This window comes from Cylas formicarius, unplaced genomic scaffold (assembly GCF_029955315.1).
Source record: "Cylas formicarius isolate icCylForm1 unplaced genomic scaffold, icCylForm1.1 PGA_scaffold_6__28_contigs__length_40554024, whole genome shotgun sequence".
Taxonomy (NCBI): Eukaryota; Metazoa; Arthropoda; class Insecta; order Coleoptera; family Brentidae; genus Cylas; species Cylas formicarius.
This window is the reverse complement of record NW_026844347.1, coordinates 21,470,019-21,498,001: the sequence shown is the minus strand read 5'-3', so window position 1 is coordinate 21,498,001 and position 27,983 is coordinate 21,470,019. Positions and strand designations below refer to the sequence as shown.

At 33.7% G+C, this 27,983-nt stretch overlaps 3 protein-coding genes across 6 annotated transcripts; 2 read left to right on the top strand and 1 right to left on the bottom strand.

Moving 5' to 3' along the window:
* The first annotated feature begins 6 nt into the window (after positions 1-6).
* LOC132703130 (shootin-1-like) lies at positions 7-16,540 on the top strand. Of its 3 annotated transcripts, none has more exons than XM_060672214.1 (7): positions 7-206; positions 14,537-14,770; positions 14,874-15,060; positions 15,172-15,421; positions 15,475-15,638; positions 15,698-15,884; positions 15,938-16,540. In XM_060672214.1, exons 2-7 carry the CDS (start codon positions 14,542-14,544, stop codon positions 16,421-16,423), a joined length of 1,503 nt encoding a protein of 500 aa, XP_060528197.1. In that variant the 5' UTR covers positions 7-206; positions 14,537-14,541; the 3' UTR covers positions 16,424-16,540. The 3 variants fall into 3 exon arrangements, with proteins under 3 accessions (XP_060528197.1, XP_060528196.1, XP_060528198.1); XM_060672213.1 differs by lacking the exon at positions 7-206 and adding an exon at positions 8,673-8,799; XM_060672215.1 differs by lacking the exon at positions 7-206 and adding an exon at positions 13,412-13,506.
* A 1,610-nt stretch (positions 16,541-18,150) lies between these two features.
* On the top strand, positions 18,151-24,682 carry LOC132703664 (uncharacterized). 2 transcript variants are annotated; one of them, XM_060673053.1, is made up of 6 exons: positions 18,151-18,470; positions 20,267-20,573; positions 20,707-20,893; positions 21,439-21,725; positions 23,113-23,272; positions 23,324-24,682. In XM_060673053.1, exons 1-6 carry the CDS (start codon positions 18,398-18,400, stop codon positions 23,627-23,629), a joined length of 1,320 nt encoding a protein of 439 aa, XP_060529036.1. In that variant the 5' UTR covers positions 18,151-18,397; the 3' UTR covers positions 23,630-24,682. The 2 variants fall into 2 exon arrangements, with proteins under 2 accessions (XP_060529036.1, XP_060529035.1); XM_060673052.1 differs by having other exon boundaries at positions 20,264-20,573.
* A 146-nt stretch (positions 24,683-24,828) lies between these two features.
* LOC132703665 (pancreatic triacylglycerol lipase-like) lies at positions 24,829-27,884 on the bottom strand. Its single transcript, XM_060673054.1, has 5 exons — positions 27,753-27,884; positions 27,018-27,368; positions 25,315-25,566; positions 25,146-25,268; positions 24,829-25,096 (listed from the first exon to the last, which is right to left on the bottom strand). Exons 1-5 carry the CDS (start codon positions 27,799-27,801, stop codon positions 24,879-24,881), a joined length of 993 nt encoding a protein of 330 aa, XP_060529037.1. The 5' UTR covers positions 27,802-27,884; the 3' UTR covers positions 24,829-24,878.
* Between the last annotated feature and the right edge of the window lie 99 nt (positions 27,885-27,983).

Sequence of the window (27,983 nt, the reverse complement as noted above, 5' to 3'; positions counted from 1 at the left end):
CGCGTTTATTCCTCCGCGGCTGAGTCATTCGCAGTACCGGTACGAACTCATATACGCGTGTACGTATGCATCTAGTCAACCGAGATTTGTCTTCGATCGCGAACGTCTCTCAAATCGGCAAAGAAGTGTCCAGTGCTCTCGCCCTCGAAGGAGACTTTCACCACACGCACACACCCAGAGGATTACCAATTGTGATTGCGGGACAGGTAAAAGATTTTTCTTTGGCCAAACAATGCCTTTGTAAACGGCCAGCGTACGAAGCGAGACGGTGATTATTTTTTCGAATCCGCTGGAAATGTGTCAGTGTGTCGCACCGTCAAGGTTCGGGTACGGTAAGCGTATTTTCCGACCTACGAAAAGTGCTCGTTGACTCTCGTCCTACGAGCAAGTTTGGAGGAAATCGGGTATTTGTAGTCCGCGAGACCATCCTGTGAAGAAATTTTAGCGTTGCGAGCGTTTTTTGGCGAGTTATTCGACCGGGAAAGACCAGGTGTTTGACACCCAGCGGGTGTTCTATCGCGCTGCTGCACTGATTACCATTACGTTGCGCGCACCTTAGCTCTTTTAAGCTGCCATCAGCAATCTGATTGACTCAGGTCCTTATTACATTTTTTTAAAATTAATTTGATTGCTTTTGAATTTTAAAGGGACGTCAAGTTATTGAGCGAAAATACGTATAAAAAAAGGTTGGTGAGCAAGCACTTGTTATTTTTCTCTTGCCACATTTTTGGTACTATTGGTATTTTCGTCGCCAGCAAACAATTTCATCGCAATAAAAGTGCTTTACGGTTATGCTTTTCCGAATTTGCTAAGCTGGCAAGAATGAACTTTTCTTGGAATTATACTTTTCTGTCTTCATTACTGCCTTTTAGTCTCCTGGGGGGGTTTTTCTTGGGAGATTCCAATTAGTCTTTTTTTTCTGCAATATTTTAAAAACAGTCGGGTACATCAGTAAAATTCCAGTATGAATATTTTATGAAATCATATACATTTAAAATAGTTACTTTTTTACTCACCGACAGCATATACATCTTTTCGTTGGTGTGGACTATTTATACAACTGCTTAACAGCAAATAGTAATACGTTAAATTAAACAAATATACTTTTGAAGGCACTAAGTAATTGGTCAAGAATGACCGCAAAGGCTATTTGAACAAAATTGATCTACTCTTATTATCGAAAACGAAATTAAACGCAACTGCATAGGATTTGCAATTTTATTACTCTACATTTTTTTGAAATAGCCTATAGTTTAAAATTCGTCAAGTTAAAAATTGCTTATGCCGTTTACTACATATTTAATAGATTCAGTTCATTGACGAAGACTAATAGTGAAACAATGTTTAACAGTTATGTGCGATTTGGCAATAAATACTATTTTTGGCGAATGGGCACGCCAATGGAAATTAAAGTATATGTTGTAAATTTTTGAACTATTAGTTGAGTTTTTTAATTTACCTCCGATGTTTCCAACATGTTATTATAACAGTGTTGTTATTTTCTTTTAATTTCCAATTTAAATGTGTGTTTTTTGAGCAAGAAAACATCTTGTTTTGCTTGGGGATGTTTTGGGTCTCATCGTGCTATCAATGTCTGATGGGTATCGTATCACCAAGAAGTATTAAACAAATGAGAAGAGTTCAACTTAAAAAATAAAAAAAAATCAAAACTATTAAACATATCCAATTAACTAGAGCCTTACCATTTTTCCTTCAGAGGAACATGTCAAAGACTAGTTCAAAATGAAGTCGATTTTGAACCAGTAGGTTCATTTCTTCAATTTCAAATTTTGTTGTACCATTGTTGTAATAATTTTTGAACATTGATGGCTAATGAAGAATATTCCATATTTTATATACCAACTTTACCATTTCCATTACAACATGTACATCAAAATAGATTAAATTTTACTTTGATACATTTATCTTTATCATTTCAGGTTATAATTGTTAGTATTTTTAAAGTATCCTGAGCCCTAAAACCCTTTGGATATTTGTTTATATGTGTGCCTGTTTACATTTATTAATTTTACTTGTAATGTTTTTTGTCATTCTTAATTATTATAGGATTCTTTTTCATATTATTTTTTGTGTTTGTTGAAATTTTTAAGTTTTTAAATCTAATTCTCAAAATCCGTATCTATAACTAAGGAATTTGATGCCTATACATTTACTAATTTTTTTAATAAACGCAATTTTCTGTTGTATTTTATTAACTGTTGACCTAAGTTTAAAATGTAACAAACGGACAGCTTAGAACACCCGTTTCATATTAACGATTTCATTTTTGTTTACTTCATATCGTTTGACATTATTAGCTCTTAATGATGACCCTTATACGGGAAACACGTGCTACCAGATATATCTGTAAACAATTTGATATTACATTCTGTTTTATTACGGAATTTTTTAACCTGGCGTCAAAGTAAAGCAACTAAAACGTAATCAATAATAATAATTGTCGTAATTGTTTATAAAATGCTGGCACGTGAATTATTCACCGTACGTAGCCGTTAAAACGTGTCGAGATTGTATAGACACTGATCTTGCAAATTCCTGTCGCAAAAAGTGAACGTAATGGTGAAAATATTGCGACGATTAAATGCTGGCCAGAGGCCAATTGGAAAAGAAAGCTACGCTGGATATTCTCATCGGTATACAATTGCTTTCTTAAAAAACAAGAAATATTTAGGTACTTCTTAGTGCTAATGAAACGCAAACAACTAACGAACTTTCCAATGAATCATATATGTCGTAGGCACTTGCCTAGGCATTTACTTCGGTTAGGTATTCTTTCGATCTGTTTTTTGTATTTTGATTTGAGTTGATACGGTAATATGCTACATATGCTTTTTTATGCTCCAGCAGCTTTTCATTACGACAAAATTATAGTATATCAAGTATCAAGACCAGTAAGCATTTTGTGCCCATCGAAGAGAATAGTTTGGATAAGCAGAGCGAGTTGTTCAATTCAATTTCTTTAGTTTCAGTTTAGTGCGTGTGTTGTGTCTACCTTATTTCTATTAAGTAACATTGCATTTTTTTCAAGACAAATTAATATCATTATGTTTTTAAAACGATTAAAATCTTTCTAATTTGTCAAAAGCGACGGTGATATTAAATAAGTCCTTCAGCGTTAAATTTAAAGTGAACTTAAAATTATTTCGTGTACAGAGTTTTAACTATTTATACACGAATGTTCACTGTGTATACAGTACTAATGATTTGTGTTATGTGTATTATTTATATTTTTTCTCACTTTGACTACACTCTATTGAGGCTAGATCGAAGTGTCTTGAGATGGGTGTCGAATGTTCAAGTTGTCTCTAGAAATGCTGACTGCTCACGCGTTTCCGTTCGCTTGTTACGATATCAATTAAATAATAGGATGTCGGAAAGCAGTAGAAAACGTTGTTCTGCGAATTGGTGTCAAATTTTCTTCAGAAGTGATACATTTAAAATGTAAAAAAAATATTAATTGCATTTTTATGCTGTGGTGTGAAGACATTGAAAATGTACCTAAGAAAGAAACTGGGAAAGGAATATACGAAGATTTTATTTCGTGAGTTTACATGCGACGACTATAATTTTGCTCACATTATTTCATATAAAATGAATGAGGGAATGATGGGCAATTTAGTAACGAGTAGAATCAACGCTGTAGCTGCTATGTAATAAATGCAGATATTTTCTGATAAATATGAACTCGTGTGAATCCAGAAGAGACTTGTTTATCGTTTATGTAATAATGTTTTATCAAGGAAAACTGTAATTATAATTTTCACTTCCACTTCTTCGTTAGATGAACTCAATTGTTGAACCACAATCCTGGTCTAATAACCCTAATCAAACCGAATTTGAAACACGAACAATCTCGCAAATATTCAATAACCCATTATTAAGTCCGTTTAAAGTATTTTCATTCAAAATGTTACCGCCTGGATAAAAAAAGATTTCGATTCCCAATCAGCATTTCGTTTTTCCGGTTTCCTGTTCGATGTTAAACTTTTGTGGAACGAAAATCGTACCAGCGTAGAATATAAAATCGCGGACGAACCTTTTCTGTCTTAGATAAAGAAATTCAATTTAACAATTGCGTGACGTCTTTGGTTCGCTTACTCGCTATCGTATCAACGCTTTGTCTTTATGCAAACAAAGACTAACAACAGTTAAATATTTAATTCGTTATGCAAAATTCATCGCTTGCAGACATCATCGTAATAATTTGAATTAATTTAAAATGCGCATTGGGTGTTCTCTATATGTCAACAATTCCTCCAGGTTGTTGTATTTGCGCAATACGCGACCGTTAGGAAGATGTTACGAAAACCAAGCACAATCAATGCTGATTTCGGCCACCAAAAAACAAAAGAGACTAATAAAGAATAAGATTATTTTAGATTAAAAAACTATTCCAAAACAGAAGGAGCGAGGTTCAGTTCACCGGTCTAACCGGTCTAAAATTCGAAAAAGTTCAACTTACTTACTACCAATACTAATTTTAAGAAAAATTTAAGACTTATTTCAAATAGTATTCCGGAAAGTTTGGAGAGACATGCCAATAATGGTAGATTTACTGACGGGCGACTGCAGACTTAAGAGAAATTTAAGCTTAAGGGGAGTGGAAGAAAACACTGAATGTGTTAATGGGACACCAACGTTACTATACGGATGTCTATCGAGAGTCCGTTTTTATTTGTTGAACATATCCTAACCAGAGGCAATGAGTTACTCCAACTTACTCCATGCTGTAACTATCCAGAGAGACGAACCTAGATAAACCTTTTTAGTTACGAAGAGAGCCAAAATAGACCCTTTGGGTCGCAGTGGCGCACAGGCCAATTGCTAACTCTCCCAAACCTTGAATCTTGACTGGTGCATTTGTACATGAAACATACTTGCAACATCGAACAGGTTAAATCAGGAATATTTTGTAAATGTCAACCCAAGGCTGCGATATGGTATCTGTTTCTGGCGATGCATTGCTGAGAATGTTTTTGTTGCTCAAAAAAGGTGTATCGAAAAATCAAATCCTTAAGTCAACGGAAACATTCCCACTGGGATAACTGACATAAAATATAAGCAACACATGGAGTAATGAAAAAATCACCTATTTCGATAGTTTCATCAAGACGATACTAGACAATTTTACGTTTACATTTGTTGTGAATTTTATTGAAATTTTCTTTAGATGTGTTTTGTGCCATGTTGTTTAATGCATTGACTTTAGTCATTTTCGTTCTCCCTAAATTATAAAACTCATTAAATCTCTAAAAGTACAGGGACTAATATTTTTTCAATGATAATTTTAACGAGAGCAATAACTTCTTTAATCACCTTTAGATATGTCATTTGTTTGCTCCAACCTAAAATAAAACAATGCGGGATCTGAATCCAAATTGAATTAACCTATTATTATCAATTATTCTACCTAATTTTAATTGCACGCAAAATTGAGCCCACCGATGAACAATTTCTTAGATTTCCAGTTGCCCAATATTCACTTAAGTTCACCTATGACAGTTAAAACATTAAACAGATTTAAAATTTAAACGTGGTACATGAAGTTTCTTGGTTCACAACGAACTTATTCGAGACACACCCTCAACCTACCGTGGATGTAAAAGTACAGTATCGCTTAGGTACACATCTATCATGCAAGGAATTCTACGCAGTATCCCAAATTTCGAAATCTTTATCCGTGTCTGCTTGTCCATATTATTATTCCGCTAAGAATATTCACTATCAATGAGTAAACAAGACCAATAATATAAGTGGCGAATGTTGTACTTGTATATTTTGTACCGAGCTAGCAATATTTTTTACATATTTAGTTTTTGGCATTTTTTTAAATATCTTGGGCTAATTTAATATCTTAAATTCTTTTATCTTAGATTTTCATTGCCATCCAATTTATATATATATATATATATATATATATATATATATATATATATATATATGATGACACTATATTCCGGGATATCATCCGTTCGCTCGTTGAACTCCGACTGGAATCCTGCTTCCGACTGGAATCCTGCAGACGTTTCGCCAAAATCTCACTTGGCATCTTCAATGCTCGCGCTCCGAAAACACTTCGAAGTGTTTTCGGAGCGCGAGCATTGAAGATGCCAAGTGAGATTTTGGCGAAACGTCTGCAGGATTCCAGTCGGAAGCAGGATTCCAGTCGGAGTTCAACGAGCGAACGGATGATATCCCGGAATATAGTGTCATCACATTTTTCCATCCGTGAATCAATACGTGAGAATATATATATATATATATATATATATATATATATATATATATATATATATATATATATATATATATATATATATATATATAAATATATATATATATATATATATATATATATATATATATATATATATATATATATATATATATATATATATATATATATATATATATATATATATATATATATATATATATATATATATATATATATATATATATATATATATATATATATATATATATATATATATATATATATATATATATATATATATATATATATATATATATATATATATATATATATATATATATATATATATATATATATATATATATATATATATATATATATATATATATATATATATATATATATATATATATATATATATATATATATATTTGTAACATGCTTTTGCACAATTTTACAATTCAAAAATTTCATGTGAAAGTGTAACACACTATATCCACTGTTCTGAAAGACAATTAAAACCAACTTCAAAATATCGATCACATTCTAATAACTACATATTCAGGACTTGGAAATTAGAGCCAGTTTCTGCAAACATTTGAAATATTTGTCTTAAGTGTGCCACGAAAGTGCCAAATTCCCATTTTGAAAATTTGATAGTTTTAATTAGTAATTCCAACATTGTAAACGACTCAGAGAAAATCATAATGGGTGGAATAAAGTTTTGATGAATTTATGAAGAAAAGTTACAATGTGTAAAAAGTAAGCAACGAGTGATCAGTTGCGAGGGCCACAACTGTTTCTACGAGAGTACATAGTTTAGCTAAGTCAATGCTCATTATTTTGAAAATTTTCTACACATAGCAGCGGAATACAAAAAATGCTGAACTACTGAACTGAACACTGCAGTTATCAACAAAAAATGAGGAAAACGATTTTAAAAATTAACAAAAGGACTAGCTCAGTAGAACTTATTATGCAATGCCTCTCATTTAACAAATTATAATATTAATTTATTATATGAATGAAGCAACGCCTGTTATAGAAAGCAACCAAAACTAACCAAAGTTTATATTTGTGATTTACCTCGTATAGATAAAAGCTTTTTCATTTTTTTTCTTCTATCAAGCACTATTAAAAAGATTGGAAGGTTTCAACGCAATTTTTTTTGAGCTCCACATTTGGCGAATAAATTTTTGTTTATAATATCATTTTTCCTAGTTTCCCGACATGTTAAATGGTAAAAACTCGCAAGTTGAAATTGCATTCTTACCAGTGAACCAAAACGTAATAACATAATACATCAAATGAAGGAGAACGCAAAATTGAGGTTAATTCTCCTCTTAAATGTAAATTAATCATAAGCAATGGACTTAACAAGCCCGATTGTAGATCAAATGAATTATTTATGTCGCGGTCGTTATTATTATTAAATTTTTGCAGACTGTTCAGAGGTCTATAAACGGACTTCTTTTATTTGGAATGAAATAATAATTATTCTCCGTTTATGTGTTGTTATCGTTACTGTCTCCTGTTAGCCGCCACATGCTTTATTAAAATTCTTATTGTTTAGAACGTGTAATTGAGATACGTCCCGGGGCATTTAATCTAAAAGATTTCCCGTAACATTTGCAAAGGATATAATCGTCATTGCCCTTGAAGAAAAATACCTACTCTCATGGAGATAAATCTCATTGCAATAATTTTATACTACAAGTTTTAATGATAATGTTCTTTATTGTAAATTTCCAAAAATGCTATGTCCCGATAAATATAGAAATTTATGCGTTAGAACAGGTAATTAAATAATCGCTACATTCAATAATAAAAGCAGTATAACAAATTAAAAAAAACATTTACAAATTTTTATTCGTTCAGAAATTTTGGTTTTGTAAGAATGAGTTTTTTTTTATGTTTTTTATGGTAGGTATTTATATTTGCATTTTGCGCAATTTTCTAAATAATCTTGATTTCTGAACCAAAATTGTAGGGGTATATATATATATATATATATATATATATATATATATATACAGAATACAGAATATTGTGACCAAAACAACCTTTTCATAAAGTTTTACTTTTGTTGGATACAGGGTGTTCAGGCTGCGAGTACAGGGAATATTTTCGTTTTTGAATTTCTTCACGCTCTGTAGAATAATCACACAATTCGACATAACTAAGATCTTCGCGATAAAGAGCAATGATTCAAGGTAAACTCGTGATAACTACAGGCCGGCTATAAAAGTAGACGAGTCAAATAAAAGGAAACTTGAAACAATTAAGTAAAGCCGTTTGACCAATTTAGTGTCTCATTTTATCGTATCTAATTCGTCACACCCACTGACTTCCAGATCCGCATCAAATCGTGTTACAAGATATCTCTGCTTTGTGTCTGAACAAAAATTTGAGTCTACAATTTCCTGTCTCGACAAAATTGTGGTGGTGGATGTATTTAGTGTGGCTTTCGAAAGTTGTGTTTTTGTATTTTGGTACAGTCAAGGCCAACAGCACAGCCGCATGTCACTGGAGCGTTGGAGTTTTGCAGTACGAGAAAATTGGTTAGTTGGGGCATTTTCTTATGGGAGCATCTTAAAAGTTCGGTTTATCGCATCCCAGTTTTAACAACTTATTTAGTTTCTATGTTCAACTTTTTTTCAAAAAGGTTGGTATCAATTTGTTAACAAACAATTTCGTTAAAAATTATTTATAGTAGTTAGTCCTTTTTTTTTAAAATAAGAATCATTTATTATTTATCTTGTTGTTAGGATGTTACGTTATTTCAATAAAAATATAAAAGTAGAAAGAACAGTCTTCTATTTTTTTTTCCTAACTAGATATTTTGTTTTAGATAGATATTTTATTTTTCACAAAAATAATTTCTCGATGTAACCAGTGCAGTGGCCACCTAATTAAGCAAAATATTATTTATTCATAGACAGTCAGTGGCACACCACTGATTTCATTAAAAAAAAACAGTTGCATTCATTTACGAGCAAATTTAATCTCTTAATTTTTCTTAGTCCCCCGCACGGTTTTCACTTAAATATAAAACTGAATTTCTCTGCATGCTATCATATTAGCGATATTGTTATAAGTATGCAGGTTTTTATTTTTTTAAGCGAAAAATATACATCGATTTGAAAAAGATAAATATAATAATAAAATAATAATAAAAATTAAATTATTTTAAAAGAATGTCTGCCAAAATAGATATATCAAAAAAAAAAAAAAATATATATATATATATATATATATATATATATATATATATATATATATATATATATAGCGAACAAACGTAGCGATGAATCAGTCAACAGATTATGCCATGATAAATATAAAACAGATAGAGCCCAACTCAAAAGAGCAATTTCTGAGGCAAAAAAAGCTGCATGGAAGAAAGTGATCGAGGAAGTAGACAAAGACATATGGGGAAGAGGGTACAAGATTGTTACCAACAAAATAAAATATCCACCATTAAATATGTCAGATGAAAAGCAATTACAAATTGCTAAGTCACTTTTTCCGACTCGACCACTGCAAAAGTGGAACAAGGTAACAGTTCAACCTAGGGACATACCTCTGTTTACTGTCGAAGAACTAAGAACTGCAGTTGGAAAAATAAGGGATAGCAAAGCCCCTGGACCGGACAATCTCCCTCCTGAAATTATAAAGACAATTGCGAAGGATTATATTGAGGAGTGCACAGACCGCATGAACAAAATATTGCTGAAGGGAGAATTTCCTAGAATATGGAAATTGGCGCGACTTATCCTTATAGAGAAACCAGGTCAGGATAAGAAGTATAGACCCATATGCCTAATCAATGTAGCTGGTAAGCTACTGGAAAATTTGTTGGTAAAACGTCTCAAGGAAGAAATTGAAAGGACTGGCGGACTGGCAGAAGAACAGCATGGGTTTCGGGAAAAGAGATCAACTATCAGCGCTTTGAGAAGGATACGAGAAAAGATAGACGAAGTAAAACAGACACCGTGGGGAAGGAGGAAGTTATGTGCTCTTGTCACGGTAGACGTCGAAAATGCCTTCAACACGGCACCATGGTGGGGTATATTGGAAGAGCTTCGAAATCGTAACATAGCCCCTTATCTGTATAACATCATAGCAAGCTACCTCGAAGATAGGCGTTTAAGCATAGGTGAGGCAGCGCAAATGGACGTCACATGCGGGGTCCCGCAGGGATCAGTAATAGGTCCAACCCTATGGAATGTGTATTACAACGGTGTATTCCGAATTCCTGTTCCAAATGGTATTACCCTTGTCGGATATGCTGACGATCTGGCTATCTTAGCAGAAGTAAAAGAAGCCGAGATGATGGAAACAGTAGTCAATCCTGCCCTTTACAATGTCACGGAATGGATGAAATCTAAAAACCTGAAATTAGCCCCCCAAAAAATAGAGGCAGTCCTACTTGTTGCTGGAAGGAAAGTTAAAAACATTTCAGTCACAGTGGAAAACACAACAGTTCAGAGTCAGGAAGTAGTCAGATATTTAGCTATAAAACTAGATAGAAACATGTCCATGGGGGCCCACATCAGAGCCGTAACAGAAAAGGCCAACAAGGCCTTGAACAACATCAGTCGCCTTCTACCAAAAGTGAATGGGCCTCGTGAAAGCACCAGGAGGATATTATGCTCAGTAGTGACTTAAATACTACTATATGGCGCCTCAATATGGGAGCAAGCAGTTGAGAAGAAAGTCTATAAAAGGATTCTGAGTAGTGTTCAAAGGAGGGTAGCCATAAGAGTATCCGAAGCATACAGAACAACTTCCAATAAGGCACTTATGGTGATAGCTAGGATCCCACCTATTAATCTCCTAGTTAAGTGCAGAGCCCGTATAGAGAAAGATGGACCAGACGCTAAAACGGAAGCACAAAACGCGGTGATGTTGTGCTGGCAAGAGGAATGGGACATAGATGATGGTACAGCGGAATGGAGTAAAAAGCTAATTCCAAATATAAGACCATGGTTTGAGAGACGACACGGTGAAGTAGATTTCTTTCTTACACAAATACTCACCGGGCACGGGTGCTTTGAAGCCTACTTCAAACGTTTCAATCTGGCCGAAACCGAGGAGTGCCTTTATTGCATAAACGTGGATACGGTTGAACACACTCTATTTTTCTGCCCAAGATGGAACCTGCAGCGGAATATAGCAGAGCAAATACTCGGTCACATAAGCCCAGACAACCTAGTAGAAAAAATGTTAGAGTCACCGACAAATTAAGGCCACGTCTGCAAAATGGCAAAGCAAATACTTTCTGCCAAGAGGATAGAAGGGCCAAATCTTATACAAGCTCGCTGAACCTTAGTCAATAGGAGACCGAAAGATCATGGGGAAGATCATAGGGCGCGAGAGAACATCACGCGCGTCCGGACACTCCATCTGAAGTAATGCTGACTCAGTTCCAGATGGAGGGCACACTGTTTTGTCGTCAAGAGAGGAAGTGTGAGTACGCTCACACTGGGTTTACACGGTCGGCTGTTGCCAACCCGTCGTCGCCAAGGGGACATACCATCCATCCCCAGGGTGTCTTGAGACGCCCAGAACGGGCTGAGGAAGATTCGCTTTATAACCTCTCATACAAAAAAAAAACATCAAGAAAGAAGTGGAAAAGAACGATGGCGAATTTAAAAACCCCATTTTAAGAAAATTGTTCAAAAACATTCTCCCAACTTTAATTGCAATTTATAAAATTAAAGTTTTTCTTTAAGTACGTGAAGTAGATAAACCATAAATATGTGAAGCTTCATCGCAAAAGTATAATGTTGGAGCGGACAGACATAATTAATTGTGCTACACAGGTATTAAAGTTCAATCAACAATATCATCTATTTTGATGAAACTGAGATCAATGGTCATACGATTAATGGCGTGACAATACCATAACAGATCGCAGAGGCTTTTTTTAGAGGCTTTAACAACAGGTCTTAAAGCAACTACAACACGTTTCGTTCTGCTTCATGCATGATATGCAAAAGGATTCCTTGCCAGCGCCGACCGAGTAAAAGTAAAAATGTTGAGATAAAATTTGGACCCCATAAGACGCTACACTGTATTCCAGTGTATTTGGACAATAGGAATATTGCAAGCTAATTTGTATACAGCCGACTATAGATACCATGAAATCGTTCTAGACTAGCGTTTTTAGGCCTAAGAATGAATGAAAGAATACGTTTATGTCAAAATTTATCGTATTGCCGGACCCTACTCCAACAAACATTTAATGATTTTATTACCTATTGTTATTTTGTAAACAAATCAATAAATAATTTATTCACACTGGAAAAGATATTATTAATGGCGAACAATAAAAGAATTAAACACGGTGATTTTCAATCTCAAATTATTTACACATTGTAAATATTTAACGTCGTTGATTTTTTCTTAATTTAATTTTAAGATTATACTTATCCAAATAAACAATAAATTATCCGTTTATGTCATTTAAAAACGTTTAAGGGATCCGTTCCTAAAGTTCTATCTTTTACCTACCGGTTCCGCCATTTATTGGCGTCGACAGCTTCAATAAATACATGCAAAAGGCAACACGATATATTTTGGTACAAATTTAACCAAAAGTTCTACAATGGATTTGTCACATTGTTGAGTTTTTGTCGACGAATATGAGCGCCATTATTCCAGTGAAAGCGTACATTTAAATCACGCCTGCGAAACGAAAGTCTTTCGGGTCTAAAAATAAGAAAAAAAAAACAAGCAGTGAAATGTGGAAATACTCCCGGCTTGTTTGTTTCTGTCGAAAAGGATCTGGAATGTAAAGAATCAATCTGTAAATAAAAGCGCCATAAAAATTCTCGGAATTTTTTACCGCTTTCATCTCCGTTTGGGTTGCGGAATCTCGCAATCGACAATAGTACCTACGACATTCAGAAAACATGGCGTTATTATTCGCGGCTAATTTTAGAACGCATCCTCGACGGAATTTGTTGCCTGTTTTTCCTAATAATGTGATTAATTTCCGCCCCCGATAACTGTAAAAACCGAACTTTTCGTTAACCTGAATGTTTATGTTTTTATCTCGTGGTGATAACCTTATCGCTTTCCTTACAATTGTCGTAGTTAGTACTTGAAATCGCGTCATTCACTGAAAATAAATATGCACGTGATAATATTTTTTGCCATTTCGTTTCTAAATTTTATAGTAATACCTAGATCATGCGTACTTATTAGGTAAAAAAAGCAAAGCAATTTCTATTGGATTTCTCCACTTTTGATCAGAAACGGTAAGAAATGCAGCATGGATTGAATTTAGAAACAAATTGGGTCTTTAATTCCTTTGAAAAATTTCAATGATTAGAATATATTTTTGCTAGTTAACCTAGTTACCGAGTAATTAATATTGATCTAATTAAAAGTTCGCCTAGTCTGTTTACATAGAAACAAATATATAGAGAATAGATAGGTTTAGGTACTTCAGGTAGAAGGGATGCCTAAGAAAATATTACAAGTGAGTTGTTAAGCTGAAAATATATATACCAACAGAATTTAGAGAAGGAATGGTTGTTAACAGAAATTGACCTTTCATTATTCCAGGGTATTTTAAAATTAGGGTACATAACAGCGTTTTGATTAACGTATTTTTTAACGTCCAATAATAGTTACACTGGCTGTTTGTCGTTCTAGGTAAAATTTACCATAATAATCTGGTCCGAGTAGTTGTCACGTTGCCATAACTTCTTGTGCTCTTACCAAGTCAATCCGGTGACTAAAATGGCGTGTATAAAACTTCTTGCATAATATATTATTAAACTTCAGTTAAGTTATTGTGAGCTGACTAAAGCAACAACAATTATTATAAAACATTTTATTTAATGATTGTTAAATTTATGACAGATAAAAAATGCTGCTTGTGTTTTCCTTTTGCATTGCAGATACCATTGTTCATCGCATTGCATAACCAGTTAAGATATATCAGTAAATGAGTTTATAGAACTTGTTAATGGTATATCATTAGGATACAGTGGTAACGATCATGTAATGAAAGAAAAAAAAGTTTTGAAACATCACAGATATCTCATTTTTTGATCTATAAGAAAATCAAAAGTTTTTCTATCTAGTGTTTATATATTTTTAATAATACAGTCAAAAACTGTAAATGTCCCAAGTTTCATTAAAATTGTTAATTAAAAAATAATAATGTTATCAGAATGATAAGCACTTTAAAATGTTCCGCCCATGATGTGTAATATTTTGAAAATACGGCATGACTAACGGGACTAGCAAACTTAGACGAATTGTTTGCTTCTATTTCAGTCCAAATGAATAGAAGCAGAACTAGCTGCAGCGCTAATACCAATCGGCACACAATCGGAGCAGTCAAACTGAATGGAAGTTCAAGCATTCCCCTGAGAAAGCAACTGAGCAGGCAAAGCTCTAATTCCAGCACTACCTCCAGAGTTACGATAAGTGATCCAGCCCACAGGTGGAAGCAAAAATATGAAGAAAGTGAAGAAAAGCGGAAAAAACTACTCACCGAGAAAGAAAAAGGTAAGGCTGTATTTAATTATTCGATTTTCCATAACTAGCAGAGTCTTCAGTTTTTGTCACATTCACTAGTCACTATTTTAAAAACCACGAATCTTTTCCGCAGCTCTCAGAAGCCTCAATGACTTGGAGAAGAAGAACCTTAACCTTCAGGTGAAACATGAACACTTAGAAACGGAACTGTTCGAGAAGAATGAGGAGTTCACAAAACTCTCCACTGCATCAAAAAACTTGTACAAGGAGTACGAAACTTTAAAAAATCAGTATGAGACGGAAACTGGTGCTATGGCCAGGTAATGAGTGAGCAATGGTTTAGATTATTGCGGCTAATGTATGTGATGTGTCTTTGTGTACCTTTTTATTATTTCCAATAACTACCTAAAGAATTCTACATTTTTTTCCAGGGCCTTAAAAGATGCTTCGCAATGGTACAAGGAGAACAAAGAGCTCAAACGAAAAACTCTCTTCCTCTCTGACAAGGATGCGGTGGATGAGGGTGTGGACACCGGGGAGTCAGCCGGAGATGCTGACATAGAAAATCTAAACAAAACGATTAAACACTTAAGCACAGAAGTTGCAGAACTGCAGACTGAATTAGATTCTGTGAAACAGTCGGAGTTTCAAGCTTTGGAGAACAACCTTAAACTAAATGAGGTAATCATTGGAAATTTAATGGCCGTTTTTTTAAAGGTTATATGTTGTTGCAGGAGTTAGAGGCAACAAAAAAAGAAAACAAATCTCTGAAAGTTGAATTAGACGAATTAAAAAACGAACGCGATCAGCTTCTGAGATTGTCGGATGTCCTGAAGAAGGAAGTAGAAAAGCTAAGAGAAATCGATCAGCAACAACGTGAAAGCATTGACTCGCTAAAGTAAGTTTCTGAACCGTTCATTTACTTACAAAATTCGGAACGTTACAATTTGCTTTCAGAAAAGAAGCTGAAGACTGCAGAAAAGAGCGAAACGTTTTGGCTCACCAGAGTACGTTACTCTTACATGGTTTGTGCGACGACGATGAAGGGGCAAATAACTTATTTTTACTTCAAGAGATTGAGACCCTGAAGAGGACGTTGGAGGAAGAGAGAAATAAATATGACGAAGAAATAGCGGGGTTACAGGTTTGGAATTTGTTGTACATGTTGTATTCAAATTAATCGTATTAATTTTGCAGGAAAGGCTAGAAGACTCCGAGACCAACTCCCACGTGGAGGTTTTGGAAGAGCGACTCAAAATCGTTGAAGCCGAACTCCAAGGTGCAATAGCGAGAGCAGAGGCGGCGGAAGAAAAGGCCAAAGCAGTTCCTTTAGCACCACCACCACCTCCGCCGCCGCCGCCTCCGCAGTTTACGCCTGCTGACCAACCCCCAGTCGTGCCATTGAGAAGAAGAAAGAGTAGAGCAACCGTGCAAGAGCTTGCGCAAAGTATAGGAGTCGAAGATAGTGGGCAAGAAAAGAAAGTGGTGGCTGCCCCAGGTGTGAACGATGACATAATCAATGCCATCAAAGAGGGAAAGTTTACACTGAAAAAGGCGAAGAAGGAGAGTAATAAGGATAAGGAGGCGCCAAAAGCCGTATCGGAATTGTTGAACATTTTAGGGAGCTTGAGGCGTGCGCCTAAAAAGAGGCAAAGCCAGTACCTTGGAGATGTACAGTTGTAAATTAACACCTTTTTTATAAGCCTATGTTTACGTCCGTTTTTTATATACATGTTTTCCAAGTTTATATTTTGTAACATAACGAATGTATTAATAAAGCGATCTCTATTTTTTTCTTTTTTGTGTTTGCATAATTAAAAAACATTTCAATTATGAAATTGCAGAAAAAAGTGAAGAATATTTGAGACCTTGTTGATTCTCTCAATATATTATATCAAAAACGAATTAAAAAAGGGAGTTCGGTCCTTTTTAAGATAACACGTCCTGGTGAAAGCCTTAAGCACTAAAAGTAAAATAAAGTGATTTGGAAACAAATAGAACCGGCTGTTTCGAGATAACATTAAAAAAAAACAAACTAGTGGAAACAAATGCTTGGTTTAAAAGAATTTTAAAAATCAAAAAACGGAACTGTCCGAATACAACTGTCATTCAATTAAAAAGAAAAAAATTTACCGTGTTTTTCTCTGTAAATCCAAATATGGCTTTTACATATATTCATTATGATTATATTATACAGAGCAGCTCATTACTGCCGGATTCATTTATCTCTATAAGACCTTTTTTATCGAAAAATTTTGAATGCAAAATGAAAGTGCTGCATGACATAAAATATCTCTTAAGTCTCTCACAGCACCTTAAAATTTTGAGGATTTTTTGGGGTGCAATCAAGATTCAAGATTCTGGATCTGGGAGAGTTAACAATAGGCCTGTCTCTCATTGTGACTTAAAGGATCTATTGTAACTCTCTCTGTAGCTATAGAGATTTATCCATGTTCGTGTCTCTGAGCAGATTGAACAGCTTCGATAGTAGATCCTTAATGTAGCTGGTTGTCTCTGGTTTGGTTATACATAGCCGATAGAAACGCACACTCCATAGGCTTTCACACTGGTTAGTACGCCCGTAGATGCTTCCTGTTTTTCTTGGCCGAATCTGTATTTCATACCATAAAACTCCATGGTAACTCTTTTGGCGTAAATAAAAACAACATGCCAAAAATTGTTAAAATGAATGGTACTTTGCGGTTTGATTGACTTTTGTTAGAAAACCGTTTGAAAATAGGAATAGGGAAAGCACTAAGAACTAACCAATGTATAATTAAATTCTGCATCAGATCACACAATAAGGTGCAGCATTTCAAAAAACGAAGTTTTACAGCTTTGAAAATGTAATTGCAAGCTATAAATCTATTTTCAATATCAATAAAAATCAATAAATTTTTCTCAAGAATCCATAAAATTTTTCGATGATACGAATTTTTTTGGAGATAAAAAAGAATCCCCACAGTAATGAACTAACCTGTATTAATATTATAGATTTCATCGACGAATGTAAAATATCGTTTTTCTCCAGTTCACAAGTCGTTCGAATTTCATTGCTTACCTCAAACCGCTGAAAACTTAGTATTGTTGGTTTTTGTGTAGTAATCAGCAAGCATATTGACCAAATTATAAATCTATAAGCTAATTTTTCAAGAAGAACAAGCGTAATTTTTGCACAGGTTCAGAATATTTCTTGTATAAATAAGCAGATTTATTTTTTTGTAATATCTTTGGTATTGTTAGCACGGGTGGGCCAATTGCTTCTTTAATATGATAAAAATAATCCTTAGGGTTAAAAATAAGACGAAATGTCTCGGCCCGATGTCACTTGTTAAATTTAAATTGTTTGATTGGCATAATTTTAGACTAGGCAGCTACTAACAATATTGCCTGCTTTACTTTTAAACCAAGCGGCGGTGGAACATATACGTTTACATCAATTATTGTAATGTGCAGATCCCATATTTTCGGATGCCAGATAGGAAGATTGCCCCACTAACGGCATAAAGTCGTTAATGGTGGGCATTTAGCAACAGATAATGACTTTTGGATTCTAAGAACTTATTAGTATTGAGATAACAAAGCCATCGGTTTGAACTTTTGACACAAAGACGATCAACGATAAGGAAACAAGCATGGCTTAGTTCAAGCAATTTAATGATGGATTGGATTAGAATACAGTGTCTCGTTTTTGTGTTGAATGTTTGTGTGAGAACTGGGAATTTACAAGGTAACACGCAATTGTTGGCATTGTTTTAAAATACGACACATATTTACCTGTGTTTTAAATGTTCTACACCTGTAATGGCCTGTAATATAAATTAGAATTTTTTAAAATATTTTGTGAAAACAGAATTTAAAATCTACTATATGGGTAACACAATGAAACGCTAACATGCTATAATCGAGATTATTTTTTATTACAATTTCTTTTGCAGCGCAATTATTTAATTAAATATTCCAAATTTTGCATTATTTTGGAGTAGAACTTAAAACATATTTAATTTTTGGTGATACATTTTTGAACTGGTATTATTTCCACTAAATTAGGGCGTACTTGATCATTGTAATTGAATGCATGTTGTTTATATACATACATTTATTTGAAAACAGCCAAACCTATAGAATTTTGTTTAAATCACGACTAGGGAATATTTTTGAACAAATTGGATGATTTCTTTCCTTACCTTCGGTAAGCTTTACTCAATACAAATTATGATGAAATTAAAAAGCATAGTTAAATATTCATAGTATTAGTTTAGTAAGTTAAATAAAATAAATTTGTTTCTGCTATTGCTTCGAATTTGTTTAAGTATTTTTTTATTAAGCTTTTGTCAAGTTTATTTTATCTATATACCTATACATGGTGTTCGGAAATTGAGTTAGGAAACTTGGACGAAAGATTCAGCGTGGTAAAATACTGGGAGTGCGCTTAATTCTCAACCGAATAAGCTGGTATTTTACACTTCGGCCTGGTTTAGTAAAAGTCATCGTTACAAGAAAAAAGTCTTTCAGAAATCTGTCACTAGAGGGCACTTTACCTAGAACATTTTTTTTTATTTTCTCTGTATTTTATTTACTTAGATTGATATTGCAAAATAGAACAGATTGCTTTAAGCAGATACACAAATCCTCAATTGAAAAAATCATTGTCGCAGTCCGTTAAAAATCAGTTTCTATTAAAAGAGTTTATTATCCAACTGCTTCTGAAATGCAGATCAAGCACGACGGCTTTATATCGAGCCTAATAGACATGTTTTATCTGCAAAGATATTCGTCAACATACACAGAAGACTTTGTAAAAGAGGATCATTCAAACCTGTAAATATCAATAAAGGGTGACCAAGGTATAAAAGAACCGCTGCAGGAGCACTTCATCGAGTATGGAGTACTGTTTGGGAAGTTTTGGTTAGGACATAAACTTATAAGAGGAACTACCACCTTTGCTAGAGGAGGTTCCCTTGCAGTGGATAATAAATATCAATGATCTACGACAAAAAATAATAAACGAATGCGAAATCATTAGAAATAGACTAGGCGTATTTTTTTGTGTTCGACAGCATTTTTTAAAATGTATAAGAAAATTTTTAGAAATGAACCGTGGGCGTTTTAAAAATGAATTTTAATTGGGGTCGTATAGTGTTTAATTCCCGATTATTATTAATAATTTTGTATTTTCCAAAATGTTAAATGTATTTATGTTACTTAAATTAAACTTGTTATTGCATTGACATGCCATTTTTTATTAATACTTAAAATAACTAATAATATTAACAATGCTGGCCTGCATTTCCACTTGCTTTTCCGTAACAGACGGTGCGGGGTATATCAGTCTAAATAAATAAAATACAGGGAAATTTAAAAAAATGTTCTAGTGCCCTGTAGTGACATTTTTCTGAAACACTTTTTATTTTGCAACGATGACTTTTACTAAATCAAGGCTGTGTGTAAAATACCAGCTTATTCCGTTGAGAATTAATTAAAGTATTATTAGTATGGCCAACTAATAAGCCTTTATTCTAGAAGCACCACCAAACATACGCAACCAGAACTTGGAAGCTGAGAAAAAATTAAGTGAATATGTCAACGTTATCATCGAGCATTATAAGCAAACAGAGCCAGTGGGTATTCCTGGCGCTCCCATACCGGACCCTCTCTCCATTCCACCCATGAACCAGTCGTTCTCTATTGGTAGAATGAATTTTAAGGATGTTGAATTATATGGACTTAAAAAGTTCAAGATCGACCACGTGGTGGCTGATGTGGCGGCCATGAAGGTGGAAGCGGCTTTAGTTATTGATAAATTGGATATTGTGGGAAACTATACCTTAAAGTGAGTTTCGAACCTTATTGATACTGGCCTATTCAGAGATTTAAAATAATATTTCGTATATCCTATATGTTTAAATCTATTGTTATATATATCTAAACCAAAACAACGACTGAAGCTTTCTTCATCTTTCCAGCACGTGGTTTTCCAGTGCGAAAGGAAATTTCACGGTCAAGCTGACGCATGTCTTTATTAAAGCGATGGCGACTCTGGAAGTTCAACGTAACGGCTCCCTCGAAGCCCAAGCCATTGATATGGATATCACATTTAAAGAAATGGCGATGGATTTTAAAGGTCTTGGTTTTTTCGCTTCAATGTTTCAGGTAATTATTTCTTGATTCTCATAGACTCTGCAAGGTTATATAAAATGGCGTACTAACAAATTTTGATTAATACAATGGATAAAAAATTGCACCTCCAGTAATAGTTTCAGCTGAAGAGTTAGTAAGTTTACGAATTTCTTCAAAAAATAAGATATTTTCACACCCTAAATTAAAAAAAGAAACAAAATAGGCGGTGTTGCAAAACAAATCACAGTAAAGTGAAGTGAAATAGGATATTCAGGTTGCTTTATTTTCATGTAGATCCCATCTCCTTGGTTTACCTAGATTGTTAACTAGATGATTCGAAGCAAACAAGTTTTCCATAAACAGGCACATTACCAAATTTTCTTCTCTTAACCAAACATTAACATGGCAGGGATTGTTGATTCCCTAGGTCCTATAAAAATAGAGTTTAATATAAATTTATAACAAATGCAAGTGGCATACTAAAGACATGATTTTTATTCTGTGGAATCTTTACCGAGGTAAAATTTAGTTTTGTAATTTTTTGTATATTAATCTGTTGATTTTCATTTAATTTTCAGGGGGTAGTGAATTCGGTAGGTTCCTTTATGTTCGACTCCATAAAACCGTTTATACTGAGCGAGGCGAACAGCAATGTGCGTAACGACATCAACAAACAAGTTTCAAAATTACCACAAAAATTCCCCAATTCGATATCGCCGTTTGATGAGCTCGTTGCTGAAGCGCGGAAGAAAGTTAGAGCTTTAGGCTACGACCCTTTCAAGATAGCTGACTACAACAACAGCGTCGGCGTTTTCGACGTATACTTGATGCATACATGGTTGTACGGGTTATCCAGTTTTCACAGGTATGGAATATCATCAACGATTTTGGAAAAATTTTGCGGTTAGATAAAAAATACAGCCTGGAGGCGGTAATTTTAGTGCCTAAACGATAAATATTTTTTAAATCTGGCTATGTTGGAAAATAAGGGGTGATTCAGTAATATATTATGCACCAAATGACTCTAGTCATGAGTTTGTTTAGGCACGACCGCAGTGAGTGTTTGATAAACGAGTCACTGAATAAGTTTATCAACGTTTTTAGCGTTTGAATTTTGTCTGGAAAAACAGCACTGAGTGACTTGTGACTTAACCATTTCAACCAGTTTTAAATTAATCGAAAAATTCCGATCGTTAGCAACCCGTGAGCAAAATAGGAAAACGCTCGCAGTAGCTCGAAGCTAATATTTTAAAGTTACAGTTTGCATACACCCGATCAGTGCAAAATTAGGTATTTTAGAGTAGGGAGTAGAAAAAAATATTCGGTGGAATTGTGAGATATATAAACGACGATTCGTATTAAAATTGCGTAATACAATTTACGTAGTTCTGTTCGTTTCTGAGTTACAGTTCTTTATCTCTTTGACAACATCCTATAACTTTTTACGTAGAAATCAGTGCCGCTCTCAAAATAAGTATACAAGGGTAAATAAAAAAAATATCTCTTCCTTTTTTTAAATGTACACTGTAGAGGGTGGCCTATGCTTCATCGAGACGCGGTAAAAAAATTTAATACTAGAGTGGTCAAAAGAATACCGTGGAAAATATTTTCATATTTTAAATTTTAAAAATGATTTTTCTGTTAAATCTCAAGTAGTGTAGGTATTAAAAAATATAGAATTTTGAAAGCTAAGCTTTATTCGAGTGATTTTTGTTTAAAAGTTTTGGTTATTGTCTATTATGATAAAGTGGTGGGTGGTTACAAAATGACTTTTTTGAAGAAACGGCAATAACTCCTAAACGATTGAACGGATCTGAACAGATTTTGTCTTCTTAAAAAGAGCTTTTGTTACTACTTCAAACCCATCCCGCGATTGTAAAATTAGTAAATTTTATTGATGTGACTAGAACGTGCTAACAGAAAATTTGTTGAGTAGCCAATGGAGAAAACTGTTGCCTAAAAAATTATGGAATTAAAAAAAAGATAAATAAATAAGAATACTGAGGTTTGGGAATTTGGCCTTACTGTAGTAGCCTACTTTATTAAAATTGAAGTAAATTTTTGGAAATATTCTACTTTAAGCTTGCCGTTGAAAATGACTGGATGCAAATATTGAAAATGAGAAGTAATATATGGGGTTGCTTAATTTTCAAAAATTGAATGGGTTCGATAACTTTTTGACTTAACCTCGCGGGACAGCCGACGGTGAATCCTACTCAACTTTCTGTATGTATTTATATTTTTACTCTTAGAACTAAGGACATCGTTTTCGAAATTCGCAATAATACTGTCCATGCGTTGCTTGAAGTGGGAACCCAGAAGTTGCTTGGTACCACGCACTGGGAAATATCTCTGATTACTGAACTACTAACCAGAGTTGGTACAGCGTCTTTTAGCGTTGAATATATAGGGGTAGGTAGCAACATATATTTTGCTCGAACCTATAAAAATGTAAATTTCTAGGTTCAAATTAACGCCAGCCAGGCGATGGACACCAGAAAACCACCTTCCTTGGACGACATCCAGCTAGAACTCGGCAATATTCAAATGAGGTTCGACGGTCTGGGTACCGCGGACTATTTAATAGAATTTGGAGTAAACGTATTGCCTAACTTGATCCGCTACCAGATCATGGACGCGATAGAGCGACCGATCAAATTGAAGATTCAGGAGGAACTCGACAAAATTAACGTCGAGGAATTTATAAGGACTAATTCTGAGAAACTTGACGATCCAAACGCACTTGCAGATTTGAGCAACTTCTTATAAAACCACAAGAAAGCTATGATCAATATGTAATTTATCATTTGCTATTTACTATTGAAGATAAGTCTTTCTTTTAATTTAAATCAATAAAACGTTACAGTAACAGAGATATAAAGCTATTTCCAATGAAACTCCTAGCGTTTACAATAAAATATTACGTGAATATTTTATATAGGTTTTTTGCACCGCCGTTCGACGTGAGAAAAACCCCTCACATATAGAGATGTTACCAAAATAAAAATGTTGTTACCGGACCTCATATTATCTTTACTTTATTTTTATATGCTGCAATTTTAGTACTTAGAAAGGTTACCAAATTCGGAACACATTTCTGACATGACCAGCAAAAAAACCCAAGACCAACTTTTAAATAGTCCATTAAAAAAAATCATCTGCCAAATGCTTAATCATTTTTGTCAATGATTTTTTGTTAATTATCGAATTAAAAATTGGGAATGAAATGACAAAATTTTCTTTTGAGAAGATACAACTCAAATTGGGTACTAAATGTAGTATTTTGCCAATTGCTTAAAATTGACAAACTTATGAAGTCATAAGTACATACTGCATGACGGCCTATTTTTTATTATCTTAGAATCTGTCAAAAATATCGATCAAACTTGGAGACAAAAGTTATTTAGATCCAATTACACTTTGAAAACATTATATTATTTTATATTCAGTGTCTTTGAATTCTTCGGATTCTTACGATCTCTAAGATATTAAGAATTTTATATTAAAAGTGACGTCTGCAAGTCTAAATATATCTATGGATTTCTTATATATTTGAGGTTGATTTTCAAATAGGAAAGAGATTTACTTTAGTGGTGATCAAAAAGTAACATTAAATATTTAAATGAAAAAGTGTTGCTATATACTGAGGGGACCAAACATGGCGGAAAAGAAAAATTGATAACTACAGAAACGTCAATATGATATTTTTATGAATATTATTATATATTTTTTGTAATATGTAATAACTATAAGAAAATACAAAGAAATTGTTGTCTTTACTTTTTTCTATATTTTTTATATTTATAACATATGGTATTATCCCATAATAAACAGGCTACCCTGTACATACAACATATACAGGAAGTGCACCATCCTGTAAGTCCATGAAAGGCAATTTTGCTTTGAATCTACACCGTCCAGCTTTATCCTATTGAAAAGTTTATGGAATATAATAAACGACATACCGATTGAAACGTATCGACATCTTTAATTTGCACAAACTTTTATATCGAAACATTTACGCTAAATAGGGCTTATCGCTATTAGTTTTGGCGAAACAAATTCCTGTTAGTGACGGACCGACATCTTTTTCGGCAATTATTAAATTTTTGTGTCGAACGCAACGTTCCGACGGAAAATTGTAAACCAAAAGAGCTTCGCAGAACTTGCAATGGAAATTTCCAGAATTTATCCATTCGATAAAGTACTTGTAACTCCTGGTGTGACTGCAAAGTGCTGGAAACTCATATATTAATAGCAACCAATAAACGTTTGGTATACCTACATTTTTCCAAAAAATCTCCTAGGGAAGAAGGGATGGGGTCGTTTAAACAACCAGGTTGGATTCTCATGCCACCGTTTACGTAAATATCAAGTGTTCCCAACGACTTCTCGTACCCGTAGAAACCTGAAATATTTCCTTCAATTAAGAAAACGTGATACGTGCTGCATACCTGCGTCAGTATGTATGACATCGACAATAACGGCATCAGTTTTATCCAGTCTATCGTTTGCGCTGATTGAAGGGTCTCTGAAAAATGGTCCAGCAGGATCCAAACCGCTGATTCTTTGCAATTTCTCTCCTGTTTTTTCGAATACAGTTTTACCTGCAAATCCGGCCACATGACTGCCCAGAGAGTGCCCTATCAGATGGATGTTTTCTGGGGACAGGTTTGTGTCGATGATGAACTTAGCCACTTCCATCCCTATTATTAATGATTGTGATTTACTTTGTTATTTGTTTAACATGAATCAATCAGTTTTAATGTTTTTAATTATTAATTACTTAATTATCCGCAAGTTCCTGAAATAGGCAATAGCCAAAAAACGGTGATTTTGTATCATCCATTTTTAAATACTAACAAAATCTTTCGGCCGGAAAAATCCATAGATATATCTAGACCTGCGGACGTCACTTTGGAGCTATTTCTATTTAAAATAAGAAAGTAGTTACTTGTCCACCAACATAGAAATACCCTGTATACATAACAATATAGTATTTTAAAGTATAAGTGAATCCAAACCACTTTTGTATCTAAGGTCTTTTGATATTTTTTACACGTTTTTACAGGTACGGTGTACATTAATATAAATGAAAATTTTTTGCCAAATGTAAAATCTATATACTACTCAGCTACAATTAATTAAACAAAATTAATTTTTTCCCTAAATATCCAGGAACAACGCACTATTCAGACCCCGTATAAAATTAGTTGTGTGCAGTGTGTTAGGTTTAAAACAGGAAAAAAAAGTTGTAAAGCAGTGCAATCAAAATAAAACTTACTATTTGAACTTTAAAAATCTCATATGAAATTGTTATTTGCGATATTTTGGAAATATAAAAATTTGCAGGAGCCAGGTATAATTTTAATAACAACAAATTTATTTTTCAAGGTAATCGTTGACGCGATGTGCATACATTTGAGAAAAAGCTATACATTTACGGATAAATAATATACTTAAGTGTGTAATAATTAACGCATTCAATTGCAATTCTATTTCTTAGACTAAACAATTCAATAAATGGATTTTTTTAGTTGTGAATGGTACAATATCTAGAAAAGTAAACATGCGAATACCGAAAAAGTTATATATGGTCATCCAGTTTTATAAATAAACCAAAGATTAAAGATAGGAGAAAGGTCTTAACTAGTTTATAACAGCTATGGTTATTTCATGTATAAATAGGACAATAGGACAAAAGCACAAATATTTGATTTTGGTTATTATTATGCCTGTGTACGGATAAAATTTTAAATTTGAAGCTGGTTAATACATTTAAGCAGAACGCTATTATACAAACTTTAGTCCTCAAAAATATATAATAAACTTTACAAATTGAATGCACATTGGTGATTAGTTTGGACACCAACATTTTTGAACTTTACTATTTTCCGCTGGCAATTCTGTCGCCAAAGACCAATGCATTGCAAAGCAATCTGAGAATGCTTTTTCGGGTATTATTAAATTCTCTTTTCCTGATTGCAATTAGATGGTAATCTTTTAAGGGTGATAATAGTTTTAAAATAAATAGAACAAACTGCCAGAGTAAAAAATAACATAAAAAGATAAAACTCAAGCCCATAATTTGTGATTGGTACTGGTGTTAATGGCTTAGTTTACCTGTGGGCACCAAATTCGGTTTGTAGTTGCTTACCAACTGACCTCGTGGCTCTTGCCGATGCTGGATATGGTATTCGTGCTGGTTTTTCCCAATCAATTTCCACGAAGTTCATATCAGCTTGTTTCAAATATTCTCGGGAAATGTTTTTATACCAAGATCTCTTGTGACTTTCTAACCATCCATGAATCACAAACTTTGTAGTTTTGGAAATGTTTAATAGATTCCGATTCTCCGAAGTTATCCGTACAGGTTGAGGTATTTCGTGCGTGATAAGAAAGAATTTGACGTCTTCAGTCTGGAAATTGTAGCCCCCAAGTTGGGAAACATCCCGTCCAAGTTCAATCAGTTCGAGTGGAGATAGATCTTTGATATCCTTGGAAGAAGCTTGAGTATTAAGAGATTATTAATTGGTACATACGATAAGTAAGGCGAGTCTAGGCCATACAAAAATTGTGTTTCTATCACATTCCAAAGCTGAAAGCAACTACTTATTTGAGCTATCAAAATACGAAGAAATTTAATTGAAAAAGTTTTTGAGCGGAATAGTTCTTGATCGTCAAAAGAGGACGAATGCTTGACGTTGTCAAATAATGGGCAATTTTTATTGGTTGTAGAATTAGGTCTAAAGCAGTAGTGATTATACAAACCACGAAACGAAAAGGAGTAAAATGTTGATTAAAAATGCACAATTATATGCAAAAACTGTGATATGAGAAAATTTAAGCGTTATTTCTGAGTTATTCAGAAAGTTATATACAAAAAACTTACCAGTCATTCTTAAAAATAAACTGATAAATATGTGATATAAATGCTTCATTTTTATGTTATTCCTCTATTGTCGATACACTTGCAATGAGTAGATACACTATGAAATTACAAGCAATCCTAAACGTTACTGCGTTATGGTAATTGCATATAATAACATCAATTTAACTATTTATAGATAGCAAAAAGCTCTTTATGCAACAAACGTAAATTGGATCTATTTTCCGGTCCACT